The sequence below is a fragment of the Dipteris shenzhenensis genome, chromosome 25, assembly GCF_047967505.1.
Source record: "Dipteris shenzhenensis isolate YYH24624 ecotype China chromosome 25, Dip_SZ_1.0, whole genome shotgun sequence".
Taxonomy (NCBI): Eukaryota; Viridiplantae; Streptophyta; class Polypodiopsida; order Gleicheniales; family Dipteridaceae; genus Dipteris; species Dipteris shenzhenensis.
Genome location: NC_141620.1, coordinates 43,747,415 through 43,762,395, shown reverse-complemented (window position 1 = coordinate 43,762,395; position 14,981 = coordinate 43,747,415). Strand labels below are relative to the sequence as shown.

Genomic DNA, 14,981 nt, shown 5'->3' with positions numbered 1-14,981 from the left:
AGAGCAGAATCCTCCGTATGTCATGTCGCCTTGGCTGGTGCATAGCCGGTGATGGGACGCTGACGCCCGTCAAGGGGTACCCTGTGTCTCGATCTCCTAGACGAGGCTCGACGCAAAACCAGAGCCACCGTGACTCCTGTGGGACGTATCCCGAGTCTAAACAATGATGGGAGGTCCCCCAAAGTGATGTGTGTCCCCTCGATGTCTCGTGTGTCGTGCTGCGATCGTCGGGTCGGGGTCACTGGCACGTCTGCGGCTAGAGACTGGACGATCAATGTCACTCGATGGAAAGAACTCTGTGATCCTGCTCTGAGATGTGTCTGATGATGTGGCCAAGCCCCGTCGCCTGAGTAAGTACTCTCTGTTTCGGACCCCCTCGTGAATGAAGACCGCGAGGCATCTCTGATCTGGGTAGGCGAGGAATCTGGAAAGGAGCCCGGAGCTGTCTCTGAAGAGGCAGTGGTAGCGACCTCGGATCTCGTAGTACACTGGACACCTAAAAATAAAATGCTCCTCCGACTCAACCTCCTGACAGTCGCACAATATGCATAAGCGATGCTCCCTAGGAATCCCCTCTACTCTGCCGCTCTCTATGCGGAGGCGGTGTGATGATACCCGAAACTGTCCGATGAGATCCGTAGTGAATGAGGCATATGAAGCTCAGTGTACCCCGGTGGTGTGATGAATCCCTCCTCCGAAATATGAAGACAGTAATCTCTGTAGAAACTCAACTTCACTGGAAGCTCCCTCAGCTCCAACCAAGTCCTAAAGGTATGTAGCTGCAGGAGATCCTCTCGAATGACCTAGTTGGTGTGTAGCCCGATCGGAATGGTGGGTGGGAGTACCGGAGGGGCACCTAAATTGTACTGAAAAGGAGGTATCCTATCCACTGTTGCATTCGTATGCGTACGGTCCTTTTTCCTGTACAGATTCCGTACGGCCGTACGTACGGACGTCCGTACGTATTTTCGTACGTGACTTTTTTTTTGGGGGGGGGGGGGGGGGATCGGGATGCGTACCTTATATTATTGCTTGGCTCCTATTTTCTAATCCGTACGACGTCCTTGTGAAGGCTCCCGAATCCCAAGAAAGGCCGTACGTACTACAGTCTATGCCCAAATTCCAATCACCGACTCTCTGCCTGCACACCGACCTTGCTGCCTCAAGAGCCTATTTAGGCAGACGTTTGGCCTCTATTTAGGCAGCCCTTTGCCCTCTTCTCAAGAGCCTATTTAGGCAGCCCTTTGCCCTCTTCTTCAGTCCCAACTCCCGAGTCCCCTCAGCCCTTCACTCTTCTTCAGTTTGCCCTCTTCTTCAGCACCTTGCTGCCCTCTATTTAGGCAGCCCTTTGCCCTCTTCTACTTGATTTGGAGGTGAGTGGTCACCGTACAGTTGCAGCCCGCAGCTTGCCTCTACGCTCTACCTGCTCCAAGCGTCAAGGTAATTGCAATGGCTGCTCTTTTTTCCTGTTTTGCAGCAAGTGCTCTCTCTTTAGTTGATGCCATCTAACAGGGCAGCCTGCAAGGGCTTCAAGCCCTCTTTGGAAATTGTTCCTTTGCCCAATGCCTTATTTGCCCTCTTTTGCAAATCTGCAGCTTGCAGATCTGCAAATGGGAAGACAAAAAGGACCAGAATGGGAATTTGTAGAGGCCTTAAAGCCTTTGGGGAAGGGCCAATACACTTGTAAATGTAAATATTGCCCTCATTCATGGGATGGAGGACCGACCCGTATAAGGGCACATTTTCTTGGGCTCACACGCTTGGGGGTTGACAAGTGTACCGCTCCTCTTGAAAATGTGAAAGATACTTGTCGAAGATTGCAGGCAAAGGCGGCCCTAAAAACTGCTGCAAAACAGCTTGTTGAAGATGTGGCTGATTTGGGAGATGCCTCGATGAGTAGTACTGCAAGTGGAAATGCATCTGGCAGTGCATATGAGCCAAAGCAAAAGTTGAAGATGTCAAAGGGAACCTTGGAAAAGGCATGGGAGTCACAAGCACGGAAGGATGCATACATTACTCTCCGTCGTTTTTTCTTTGCAGAGGATATTCCTCATTGGAAGGTGAGGAGCCCTTATTTTTTGGAGATGGTTCGTGTCATTGGCCAAGTTGGGCCTACCTTCAAGCCTCCATCCTACAATGTTTTGCGCACAACGGAGCTAAGTAATGAAGCAGTATGCATAGATCAAGAGATGCTACAGTTTCGGGATAAGTGAAAAAAATATGGCTGCACCATAACTTGTGATGGTTGGTCTGACACTCGACGCCGGCCTATAATCAATATTATGGTCTCATGCATATTTGGTTCAGCCTTCTTGAAGTCCGTGGACACAAGTGGGCAGTATAAGTCAGGGGAGTACATCTTTGGGATAATGAAAGATGCCATTCTTGATGTTGGGGCTGAAAATGTGGTGCAGGTGTGTATGGACAATGCATCTAACTGTGTGCAGGTAGGAGAATTGGTGAAGGAAGAGTGGCTGGCCTCACATTTTCTATACTAGATGCATATGCCATTGCCTTGACCTCTTGTTTGAGGACATTGGAAAGCTTGCATGGGTGAAGCCAGTGTTGTTACATGCTAACATGATTGTGACATTTATTACCCGGAAACACACCGTGTTAGCAATGAATGGAAAATTCAGCAAGAAGGAATTAGTGAAGCCAGCACAAACACGGTTTGCTTACATGTTTATCATGTTAGCAAACTTGTTGGATGAGAGGGTATACAATGGATTGCGCCGCATGGTTGTCAGTGATGAGTATTGCAAGAAGAAGGTGTCACGCACTGTGAAAGCACAACAGGTGTCTTCCATTATATTGGGTGCTTCATTTTGGCAAGATGCAAGACTCATTGTGAAGCTTTGTGCACCTATTTTGAAGATCCTTCGCCTGGCTGATAGGGAAGGGGCTCCCATGGGACTTGTATATGAACTCACTGATCGGATGGTCGAGAAGATGGTAACTATTGATGGGATTGAATCCTCAAAGCTGGCTCATGTTAGAGCCTTGTGTGTTGACATGTGGAATATCATACATTCTCCATTGCATGTGGCAGCGTTTGTTCTCCATCCTATTTGGAGAGAGAAAAATCCAGATAGTGACAAGGAGGTGCACAATGGGTGGATGGATGCCATAGAGCGGTACACCAAGTATGATGTTGACAGCCAAGGCACCTTATGTGATGAGTTGGATATTTACAAATCCATGTCAGGCACATTTGCTCATGCGATTGCAAAGGATGAAAAGAGAATGCACCAAGGGGTGAAATGGTGGGAGACATTTGGGACTCACACACCAAATTTGCAGCGGTTAGCGCTTCGAGTGCTCTCGCAAGACACATGTGCTTCTCCTTGTGAGAGAAATTGGAGCACATTCTCTCTTATCCATACTAAAAGAAGGAATAGGCTGCTTCCAAAGAATACCGAGAAATTAGTATACATCCATACTAATTTGCATCTCATTTCCAAAATCAAGGAAAGGGGATTTGAGAAGATAGAAGTGACCCTAGAAATGATCAACAAGGAGAAGGATGATGATAGGCTGCTAGCGAGGCAAGCGGATACAGAGGGAGAAGACATTGCAGCCCCTATTGTTACACTTACAGGAACGATGGATGTTGCTGCAGCTTCAAGCAACTCTAGTCTTTTGGAGTTCCATGGCGAGGTAGATGAGGATGATAGTGATGAGGAGGAGGAGGAGGATGAGGAGGGTGCAGGCATTGATGCAGATGATGATGAGGATGAGGATGAGCAAGAGGATGAGAATGAAGATGCAGCTTGAGGCTTGAGCCTCATTGGTTGTGAATTGTCATGCATGCTTTATTTCCTGGCTGTGGCACACTGGCAGCGTTTTCTTTATGATGTTTTGCCTTTCATGTTTTGGTGTAGTTACTAGTACCTACTTCCTTTGATCATGATGTTTTGGTGTAGTATTGATTATTGATCTATGATCTATGATTCCATCATTTAACAGTGGACACTATGTATGAATCATGATGTATCAAAATCTAGAATCCAGATGACTACGGTCTCTGGAGGCTAGAGTCTTTCATGAATGATGAATCACGATTCACGACTCATGACTCATGAGTGATGACTTTAAAATTAATACAAGTTTCAAGTTTCAGTTTAATACCTCTATGTCAATTTAATGTGTACAATGATCAATGATCAATCTATATTTTTCTGAAATTTTTTGGGTAAAACTAGGGTCACGTACGTTTTAGCCCCAAGGGCTGAACCATACTCCAATCATACTTCCATACTCCTATGACGTATGCGTATGGTAACGTATGGAAAAAACTATGATCCTATCGATGTGGAACCCTAGTCTCACAAATGAGGTCCAACCATATATACGGTTGTGTTAGAAATGACCCAACAGAGGGTACGCACGGCGGAAGATTGATAGTATTGCCTAGGAGCTCACACAGTGTGCGTGTGGGGTGTGGAATCACAGACTTCTTAACTTAATGTGCATAGATGTGCAAGCCACTAAATAGACAATGCTCAGAGACATATATAGAAGCAACACTTTATATTTCCGTCCGTCCACAAAATAGGACAGGATACAATACCAAAAGGTTCTCCTACTAGATGTCAAGCACTTCTAGATCTCTGAGCCCACGTGCTCCACCTCGAGCGTATGTAGACTCTCTGTCTAGAGTGTGAAATGCAAGACAAAAAAGCATAGTGCTCTTTCACAAAGTTGGCTGTAACATCTCCCCTATGTATATCTACAATTTCTTGCAAAAACCACCTCACAGACTTTGGGAGGGGCCCAGGAGTTCCCCGCCAAGATCCTGTTCTACCATGAATACTTCTTGAGAGTATTGGAGAATGGAGTGATTATCAAACCCCAGTATTTGGAGGATAAGCGAGTCTCAAACGCCTTGAGGATTGCCATCGAACAGATGTGGGTCTCGTCCCATCAGGTGAGGATTTAGGCAGTAAGAGCCACGTGTATGCCTAGAGAGGAGCAAATCTGCAGACTATGCACGCTTGGGGAGGTGGAGACAGAGGAGCACTTCATGTGTACTTGTCGCTAAGTTTACTATGAGATCCGAGGACGATACCACTGCCTCTTTCAGAAAGAGCACGGTTTTGGGCCTCTCTCTCATCTAATTCACTTCCAAGATAAGGTCAATGTTGGCCTCTATCTAATGGAGATGCAACGACACAAAGAGACCCTATTGCGTCAGACCAGAGAACAAGAGGGGACAAAACCATAGGAGACGGAGATGGACCAAGCTCAACGACAAAGATTTCTAAGCATTTGAGGCTGCTCCCCGGACATGGTGGATTAGAGAAGGAGATAGAAGATATGAAGGCATCATGGGTCAGTGGGATGAAACGACGACAAGGAGGGATGCAACTAGAGACGTAGGGACCACACAAAGACATAGACGGACTAGGGCACACACAATTAAGGTGCAGCCATTTGGAGGGGATCGCCCGAGCAGAGGCGTCATTCTCGACATGGCCCACCAGATACAGAGATCACAAAGACCATGCCCCCTGCCACAGAGAGAGAGAACCCGGCACACACAGATACGAGATATTTTCGCTGCTCACGGGAGAGCCACCATGGCACTTGGTTATATATTTTGACTCTGAGATTTAGTACTAGTTTCGAGCTTTGAGCTTTGAACTTAGTTTAGTAAAGTACTCAGCAAAGGGCCTTAGCGAGCCCTCTACATCAGCCCACAGTACCATCTATAAGTTACTCTATGATTGTACTTTCTTTCATAGGTCCACAAGGCCTCCCGAAGACGGTAATACATCTCTCTCTCTCTCTCTCTCTCTCTCTCTCTCTCTCTCTCTCCCGCCCCCCCCCCCCCACACACACATATGTATATGCATGTGCATGTGCGTGCGTGCGTGCGAGCGCGTTCGCATGCGTGTGTGTGTGTGTGTGTGTGTGTGTGTGTGTGTGTGTGTGTGTGTTGGGGGGGGGGGGGGGGGGAGACCTTTCAGCAATCCAGCTAGATGTGTTTTTTTAGTGTTTTTAGTTCTTTTGTACTAGCTGTTCTTTCCTGGAGCAGCTTTTCTACTTTTTGTTGTCAATATTTTGTTGTGAGTAGTAGCTGTCCCACTCTGGGACAGCTATGAATCTAAATTTAAACAAAAAAGTGTGTGTGTATGTGCATCTATGTGTTGTAAAGAGAGCTGGAAAACTGGCCCATTAATGCATGCAGGAATAAAAGGATCCAACCTTTGATGCCCAATGGCGCTCAGCTTGTTGACATATGTCCCGTATATCGCGGCCTGACATTCTGCAGCAACGAGCAGCAAACTAAGAACTGTATTTTTCGACCTTTTAAACACACTTCATACATCTCATTTTGTCTCTCCCTCCTCTCCCCGTATCACTCACTACTTGAATATCTAGTATTTTAGAATTTCTATAAGCAGACTGACTAAGTCTGCAGGTGTAATAAAAAACAATGGGGAAGCCTTCTTGTTGCAGTTTTTTACCACAAATTTGTAAGAGAAGCTTTCACCAAGTCCAATTGGAACAGAATCCTTTGACTTGAGTACCATATGTTTCATGGGCAAGAATTGAGCTACCCTTCAAAAAGAGAATTCTACACTTGCGAAAATGGGCACAGGCTGTGCTAATATTAATAAACTTGTAGGCACCTCCAAAAGAGTGATCATCTATATTCACAAGTGCTTTTGAGTATCCGGTCATGGTTGACAACACATTGACAAAACCTCCCCAGGCCTCGTGCAAGATATATAGCATCAGAATTGAGATACAGCCCATTGGCACTACTATTTTTCTGTCTCATTCACAAGGCCCTAAATGTATAACCATGCCTAATAAAAATAGCAACGTATGATATGTATGCAGCAATTCAAAAAATGCTCTAATACATCTTTTATTCTTTCTTTCTATACAGTTTTCTACTAATAGAGCCATATATACTGCATGCTCTCTCTCTCTCTCTCTCTCTCTCTCTCTCTCTCTCTCCAAATAAAGAGACTACATACACCAGATGCCCCGTCACCATAAGCTGCAGCAAGTTGAGCTCGAGAGGAAGTCCAATGTCCATCAAAAAGCAGAGTACGACAAAAATTGGTAGCTTGTCGCTTATGATGTAAGCTTTTAAAAAAACCCTTCGACGAGCAACCTTTATCCAAGAAAGCTCTTGTCTCCCATTTGGCAATTTTTCTATGATCATTACTTTGCAAACAATGTCTAGCTTGGCATAAAGATGTGCTTTCTTCAAGAGACAAAGACCGAAAATGACTGAGTTCAGTCAAAGACTAACAAGTAGATTTTGCCCGAGCAACCATATCCCTCAATGTTTTGAGATAATTTTTGCCATAATAAATAACTGATTGCATACGAGCAACAAATGCATCCCAGGCATAATCAGTATCAATAAAACTCTAAGGTGAAAGAGGTTGACATGCATCATACACTATAGCCTTAAAATGATTATGATCCTACAACAGGACTGCTTCTAACTGAAGGTAAACGCCACTAAATTGGTAGAACATAATGGAAATAGGGCAGGAAAGTTAGGGTAGTTTAAGTACCTTATGTATTAGGAAAAAGTAGGAGTGGAAGGTCATGGGCTGGACCTACAACAGAAACTTGTGAGGGGCTGCACAAGGAAAGGAGGAATCAATCCCAATTAGAATTCAGCTGAGTAATAGAACTCTTGCTGTGTATTCTATTTCAGTAATGGAGTACAAATCATGAATGAATGCCAAGTACAACTGGGTCCCTTATATAGGTATGGCCCAAGTGAGTACAAAGCAATATTGCATATGGGATTACCTCCTAAGATGCCACGTGGCAACTTAGGGTATCCCCTAAAGAAAGGAAAAACACTTAAAGGCCTTTCCACTAACTTTTAGCCTAAGTAAAACTCACCCTCTGTTACAATCCTCGCAAGTCACCCTCTATTACAATCCTCCCTCCTCAAATAGAAATTTGTCCTCAAATTTGAAAAGGCTGTAACCCGGATATACAATTCTCCTTGTAAACCTGAATAGCTCAATTCTGGTCATATCAGCTGAACAATGAAGTTTCTTAGTCAAATACCTCCCTGCAAGCATGCTGACCTGTAAATGGATCATATAATATTCCCAAGAGACCAAGCAACAGGGTGGAAGAGCTATGCTGTCCAATATAACAGATCTGATCATATAATCCAGTGAGAGACATGCTGATCTGAAAAAAATAGTGAATGCTGGCTGCAACATATCCATATATGCCATATAGCAAAAGAAAATCAGATCTGCCCATAAAGATGCAATTTTGGCCATAGAAATCAGCTAAGCAAATGAGGGTACTGCTCCACAATTGTACATGGCTGCCAAGAAGACTCCTCATCAAGTAGACCTCTCCATTTGATAAAATATTCCATGTAGGACTTGTTCCTCAACACGTGATCTTTAAATCCAAGGATCTTCTCAGGTATATACTCAATTTGGCCCTCTTCATCCATAGGAGGTAGTTCTTCCATAACTTGCTCCTTTAGTCCCAAATATTTCTTGAGAAGTGACACATGGAATACTTTGTGTATTCTAGAGGATGATGGAAGCTCCAACTCATAAGCCACTTCCCCAACTTTCCTCAAAACCTTGTAAGGTCCATAATACCTATGAGCAAGTTTAACATTGGTATTACCTTTCAAAGAAGCATGCCTAGACTTCTATAATCTGAGAAACACATAATCCCCTTCTTCAAAATGAAGATCTCTCCTATGCTCATCAGCATAATCCTTCATCCTTGCTTTGGCCCTTACCATATTATCTTTACATTGCTGTAATAGAGCAATCATGTGAGCCAAATATTCCTTGGCTTGCTGGCTGGTCAATGCTTGATCACTAATGGTTGATGGGACATGAGCTTTACCGCCAAACATGGCTTCAAAAGAGCTCATACCAATTGAAGTGTGCTTAGTGGTATTATAACAAAATTCAGCTAGATGCAACCATTGATCCCAAGATGCTTGGGTCTCAAAACAAAAATGCCTTAGATACTCTTCCAACCGGTGGTTAACCCTCTCTGTTTGCCCATCAGTTTGAGGGTGATCTGTTGTACTTGGGGTAAGAAGTGTTCCCATAGAACTGAAAAGCTCTTGCTAAAAATGCCCCATGCACTTAGCATCGCGATCACTCACAATCTCCTAAGGAAGTCCATGTTATTTAAACACATTCTCCATGAATTGCTTAGCCACATTGGAAGCTGTAAATTGTGTCTTAGTAGGAATGAAGTGGGCAGCTTTAGTAAGTCTGTCAACAACTACAAAGATGCCGTTCCAACCCTTAGAGGTCACTGGTAGACCTGTAATAAAGTCCATGCTGATATGTGTCCATTTACCTTGAGGTATAGGCAGAGGTTGTAGTAGACCAGCTAGCCTCAAATTCAACTCCCTGTTTTGTTGACGGGGCTTACAGCTTTGTACATAAGCAAGAACATCCTTCCAAAGCCCCTTCCAATAAAAACCCTGTTTTACCTTATCATACGTATTGTTGAGGCCTATATGCCCAGCCATAGGAGATGAGTGAAATTCCTGCAAGATTAGAAGCTTATAGGAGGATTTTTCAGTAAGAAATATTCTATCATTATACCACAAGAGCCCGTTGTGCAACTTGAAATTGGGATATTGCTGACAGTCAAGATCTTGCAAGTCTTGAAACATAGCAGCTGCTTGAGGATCATTGAGATACTCTTCTTGAATGCCATGCATCCAATCCTTATAAACCTCAATACTAGATGACAAAGTACAAGCCCGTATCCTAGAAAGAGAATCTGCCACAATATTTTCTTTGCCCATCTTGTAATCTATGTCAAAGCCACAGTTTTGCACAATGGATAGCCATCTCCTTTGCTTGGGTGATAGAGAAGACTGAGATAGAAAATATCTGAGAGTCTTATGATCAGTCTTGACCTTGAAATGGCTGCCATAGATGTAGTGGTGCCACTTTTTGATTGCATGAAGTATTGCCAACATCTCTTGGTCATAAATGTGGAAACTTGACTCCTTGTCATCCAATTTCCGACTTTCAAAGGCAATAACTCCATGACTCTGCTTTAGAACAGCTCCAATACCCCTTCCACTAGCATCAGCCTCAATTATAAAAGGTTGAGAGAAATCAAGACATACCAAGATAGGTGCTGAAGTTAATGCCTCCTTTAATGCTTGAAAGCTCTTATTGGCACTGTTAGACCATTGGAAAGCATTCTTTTTTAGAAGATCAGTGAGAGGAGCTGCCAATTTGGCAAAATACCTTATAAATCTTCTATAGAATGATGCTAGACCAAGGAAACCTCTCAGCTGGGTGATATTCTGAGGTATAGGCCAATCCTTTACACACTTTACCTTGCTGGGATCCACCTTAATGCCACTACTGCTGACAATATGACCAAGATATTCCACTTCTTCAGCCATGAAAGTGCATTTACTTGATTTGGCATACAACTGGTGTGTCCTTAATACTTCCAATACTTGCTGGACATGCAATAAATGCTCTTCTTTTATTTTGTTGTAGATCAATATATCATCAAAGAATACCAAAACAAATTTATAGAGGAAAGGCTACAATACCTTGTTCATTAGGGCCTGAAAAGTTACAGGTGCATTGGTTAGACCAAATGCCATCACTTTGAATTGATAAAGCCCACGTTCTGTCCTAAAGGCAATTTTATGTTCATCTCCCTCCTTCATCCTTATTTGATGATAGCCTGACCTTAAGTCAATCTTTGTGAAGTACTTTGCCCCTCTAAGCATTCAATTCTAGGGATAGGAAACCTATTCTTAATTGTCATTTTGTTCAAATCCCTGTAATCAATACACATTCTAAATGAGCCATCCTTCTTCTTAACCAATAATATAGGAGACGCAAAGGGTGACTGACTGGGTGTAATAAATTCCTTGTCAAGAAGTTCCTTTATTTGCCTTGCCACCTCTTCTCTTTCAGCTCTAGAAAGTCTGTATGGAGCTTTGTTGATTGGCTTAGATCTTGGCTCCAACACAATTGCATGATCCACATCTCTCATGGGAGGAAGATGGTTGGGAAGATCAACAAATACATCAGAGTATTGCTGTAATAGGGACTGCATGTCTTTATCCTCCACCAACAACCCATTACCCTCTTGAGACTTGGTCAATGAATAGCATAGACTCCACAAACACTTTTGAGGTCTCTGGCCATTCTTCTTGCAGAAATTAAGGACAACTTAGGAGATTGGTGACCCATCAAGGTGATGTGCTTACCTTCATGCATAAACTTCATATACAACCTATTAAGGTCCATAGAGAATTCTCCCAAGGTTCTCAACCATTCACAACCAAGGACAATGTCAATAGGTCCCATTTCCAAGACAATTAGATCTCCATGAAAAGTAAAGTTGCACTTGAGCAACCTGACAATATTGCTTACTGTGGGAATGCTGACCATTAGCCACCTCAACTTTGATCCCATGATCCAAAGTGGATGGGCATAACCTCACTGTTTGAAGTGTCTTTGCATTAATGAAGTTATGAGTGCTCCCACTGTCAACTTAAATGTGGACTAGTCTATTATTGATTGTTCCTTTTAACCTGAGGGTTTGAGAGCCCTTGCAGCCCATAAAAACATCAGGAGATATGCTGTACAAAACTGATTGTGTATCCCAATACACTTCATCATCATCAACGGCATCATTTCCATCAGAATTTCTGATCTCATCCTCATAATTATCAACAACTTCAATGTTCCATTGTCTAGAACTATTTGGGCACTTTGGCAAACTATCACCCATAAGCATGGTGTCACACATGGAAAAACCACCTGGATCGAAGTGAAAGGTAGTCCCCTTTTTTGAACTATGATCCTCATCATCATCAAGGCCTTTATGCACACATTCCTGATATTCGTGGAATTCAGATTCTGCTGCAGGAATATTAGGAGATAAATCATCATCAATCTCTAGAATCATGCTCAACTTTTCTCCTGTTTTAGCTTTGCACACATTCCTTCTCACCACAAAGGTAGCACAAATTCTTCTTCTTCCTATCATCAATAATTGCTTGAGATAACTGTTTAACCAACTTGTTTCTTTTATCACCCAGATCATCCTTTGGAGTAGGTTTAAATGATGGCTTTACATCTGTAGCCTTGTAAACCTTAGGTTGTCCCATGCCACTGCCATACACTGTGGGAAACCTAGAAACATAAGAAGTTGTAGCAGGTGCAGGAAGTCAAAACTGTTCGATATAATTTTTCACTGATTCTTGCTGAGTAAGATCATACCACTTACAAATATATTGATCTCTAGTAAAAGGAGATATAAAAGTTTTAAACATTTCAGCCTTGAACTCATCCCAAGCATTAAAAGTTGACCCTTCTTGCTGTAAATGCCTCCACCAAGAGTGGGCATAATCTTCAAGATGAAGAACAACAAATCTGATTTTACCTTGATCACCTTTTGGATATACAAGGAAGTATTCATCCATCTTGTTGAGCCATTTCTCCGATTCATTAGGAGAGGTAGAATCACCTTTGAACTTAGAAAGTATAATCTTGTCTTTCATATCTTTGTCTTAATGAAAAGATCCTTTTGGTTCAATAGATTTAACTGTTTGTATATATTGCTGGAATGTCATTGTTGCCGAAGGTCTACTGGTACCAATTTATATTCATGGAATTTTTGACACAACTCTTCTGCTGCTGAACTGTTACTATTAGGAGCCTTACCATGTGTTGAATCCTTATCCATATGAGCTGTAACTCCACTAGAGTGATAGGTCCTTCGGGCAGAAGCCATAAAACCAACTGGGTCAGCTACATGTACAGGATCATTATCATCATCATCTGAACCCAAGTCTCCATCAATTTGGGAATCCAAAGGTCTCTTCCCATCATAGATTTGGCTTCTCTTGAACTGGTCAAACCTTTTATTAAGAGTGGTAGACATGTTCTGCATCCTTTGGTCAATCCTCTGATTATTGGCCTTGATCTCATTGGTTAACTCCTTGAATATCTGTAGCTTTGGATCCGTACAACTCCTTATAATCTGCTCCTGGTTAAGGGACATTTGTGCATGAGGAGTAGCTTCAAAATCCCCTTGAATATTGCCAACATGAGGTTCAGTGGGCTCAGAAATTACAGCCTGATCTCCCTCAATAGAACCAATGCCCAGCATGACTATTCCACCAACCCTTATTGAGTCATCAATTGCTTCCTTCTCTGTGATGGAATCAAGATTTCCAATTAGCTGCTTACTGGATTGGCCAGTAGATCTCTTTGCAGGCATCTTAACAAGTGGAAATGCACTTAAGCCTTGATCAATAATAACTCAATTCCCAATGGATATCAACAGAGTTATGCCTTGTACACTGTGCAGTCCCAAATTTTAGAGGAGTTTGAAATGAAAACAAAGTGCAGTCACAGTTTATATCAATGGGAGGATACAAACCTTGTATATACCCAATACTACACAAAGGGGAAAAAAACCAATGTATGCTAGTCCAAGGATAGACTGCAGAAATTTTGAATTTGGTAGAAATAGTGCCTATAATCCACCAATTTCCTTAACAACAGCATAGATCACATGACATACATCCCATAAATGCATCTATATCAAAAGCCCCAAAATAATCTGAAATTTCTGACGAGAATTTGCAAACTGCGTCACCTGTGAACCGATTTTTCAAGCAGATTTCAAGGCAAAAGGGACTTTAATCATCTTCAAACTTGTTCCATATGCTCAGGAGGCTGAGGCGACTCCTTGGAGGAAGGCAAATCAGAAATCAGAACTCTCAAACCCTAGATCGTCGCAGATCTTCTTAGCCAGCCAGTCGAATTTCCTCGTAACTCCTCCATCCAAGCTCGGATCTCCACCAAACTTTGAGGGCAGACACTCGATTTTAGGGCGAACAGTTCAAGCCATAACTGACCCGATTTGGTGCAGAAAAGCAGCAGATCGTAAATTTCTTGCGCCAAATTAGGGAACTCCTGCAATGTCGACCTATCCTCCACCAATTTGTGATTTTCATACATAGAAATGATCAGGGAAGCAAGGGCTTTCCACTGATGCAAGAAGCCCCAAATTCTGAACACTTCGAAAATTAGGGTTTCCCAGAGCCTGCCACATGGCAGCTGCCAACAGAGAACACTTCTGGTGCTGAATTTTTGCGCAGAGGTAGGCCATACGCTCAAGAGTAGATGCTCCAATTTTCAAAGTGATTGGGCAAAAATTTCCCACGAATTCCCAAGAAAAGTGCTCTAATACCAACGCAACAGGATTGCTTCTAACTGAAGGTAAACGCCACTAAATTGGTAGAACATAATGGAAATAGGGCAGGAAAGTTAGAGTAGTGAAGTACCTTATGTATTAGCAAAAAGTAGGAGTGGAAGGTCATGGGCTGGACCTACAACAGAAACTTGTGAGGGACTGCACAAGGACAAGAGGAATCAATCCCAATTAAAATTCAGCTGAGTAATAGAACTCTTGCTGTGTATTCTATTTCAGTAATGGAGTACAAATCATGAATGAATGCCAAGTACAACTAGGGCCCTTATATAGGTATGGCCCAAGTGAGTACAAAGCAATATTGTATATGGGATTACCTCCTAGGATGCCACGTGGCAACTTATGGTATCCCCTAAAGAAAGGGAAAACACGTACAAACCAATAAAGGCCTTTCCACTAACTTTTAGCCTAAGTAAAAGTCACCCTCTATTACAGATCCAAATAGCTATTGTTAACCATGAGGAGCCTTCTGTGTGGAAGCTGATCATCCGGCATGTCATGCAGAGAAATCCTCAAACATAGAGGTGCATGATCCGAATGCACAAATGCATAATCAACTGACAAGGTAGTAGTAAAAGTATCAGAGTGCTGAGGATCAACTCTGTACCACCTGTCCAGTCTAGCTTTGTATGTAGATTGAGCATTGTGCTGGAAAGTAAACCCAGGCAGCAATGGATAAGATGCTGTTCAAAGATCAGAAAGTTTGAAATCAAGCAACAATTTAG

The 14,981-nt window shown here is 42.8% G+C and overlaps 2 protein-coding genes across 2 annotated transcripts in view; one reads left to right on the top strand and one right to left on the bottom strand.

Moving 5' to 3' along the window:
- LOC147885922 (uncharacterized) overlaps positions 1-14,981 on the bottom strand; it is an 87,823-nt gene that overhangs the window by 7,423 nt on the left and 65,419 nt on the right. The window contains exon 14 of the mRNA XM_087396374.1: positions 6,211-6,271. Within this exon, the coding sequence (XP_087252500.1) occupies positions 6,211-6,271 (61 nt within the window). The remainder of the gene's footprint in view (positions 1-6,210; positions 6,272-14,981) is intronic.
- On the top strand, positions 1,611-3,777 carry LOC147885923 (uncharacterized). Its single transcript, XM_087396979.1, has one exon. It carries the CDS (start codon positions 2,581-2,583, stop codon positions 3,775-3,777), a length of 1,197 nt encoding a protein of 398 aa, XP_087253105.1. The 5' UTR covers positions 1,611-2,580.

Coding starts and splice junctions, on each gene's coding strand:
- LOC147885923 (XM_087396979.1), top strand. CDS start 2,581: ATGATTGTGACATTTATTACCCGGAAACACACCGTGTTAGCAATGAAT.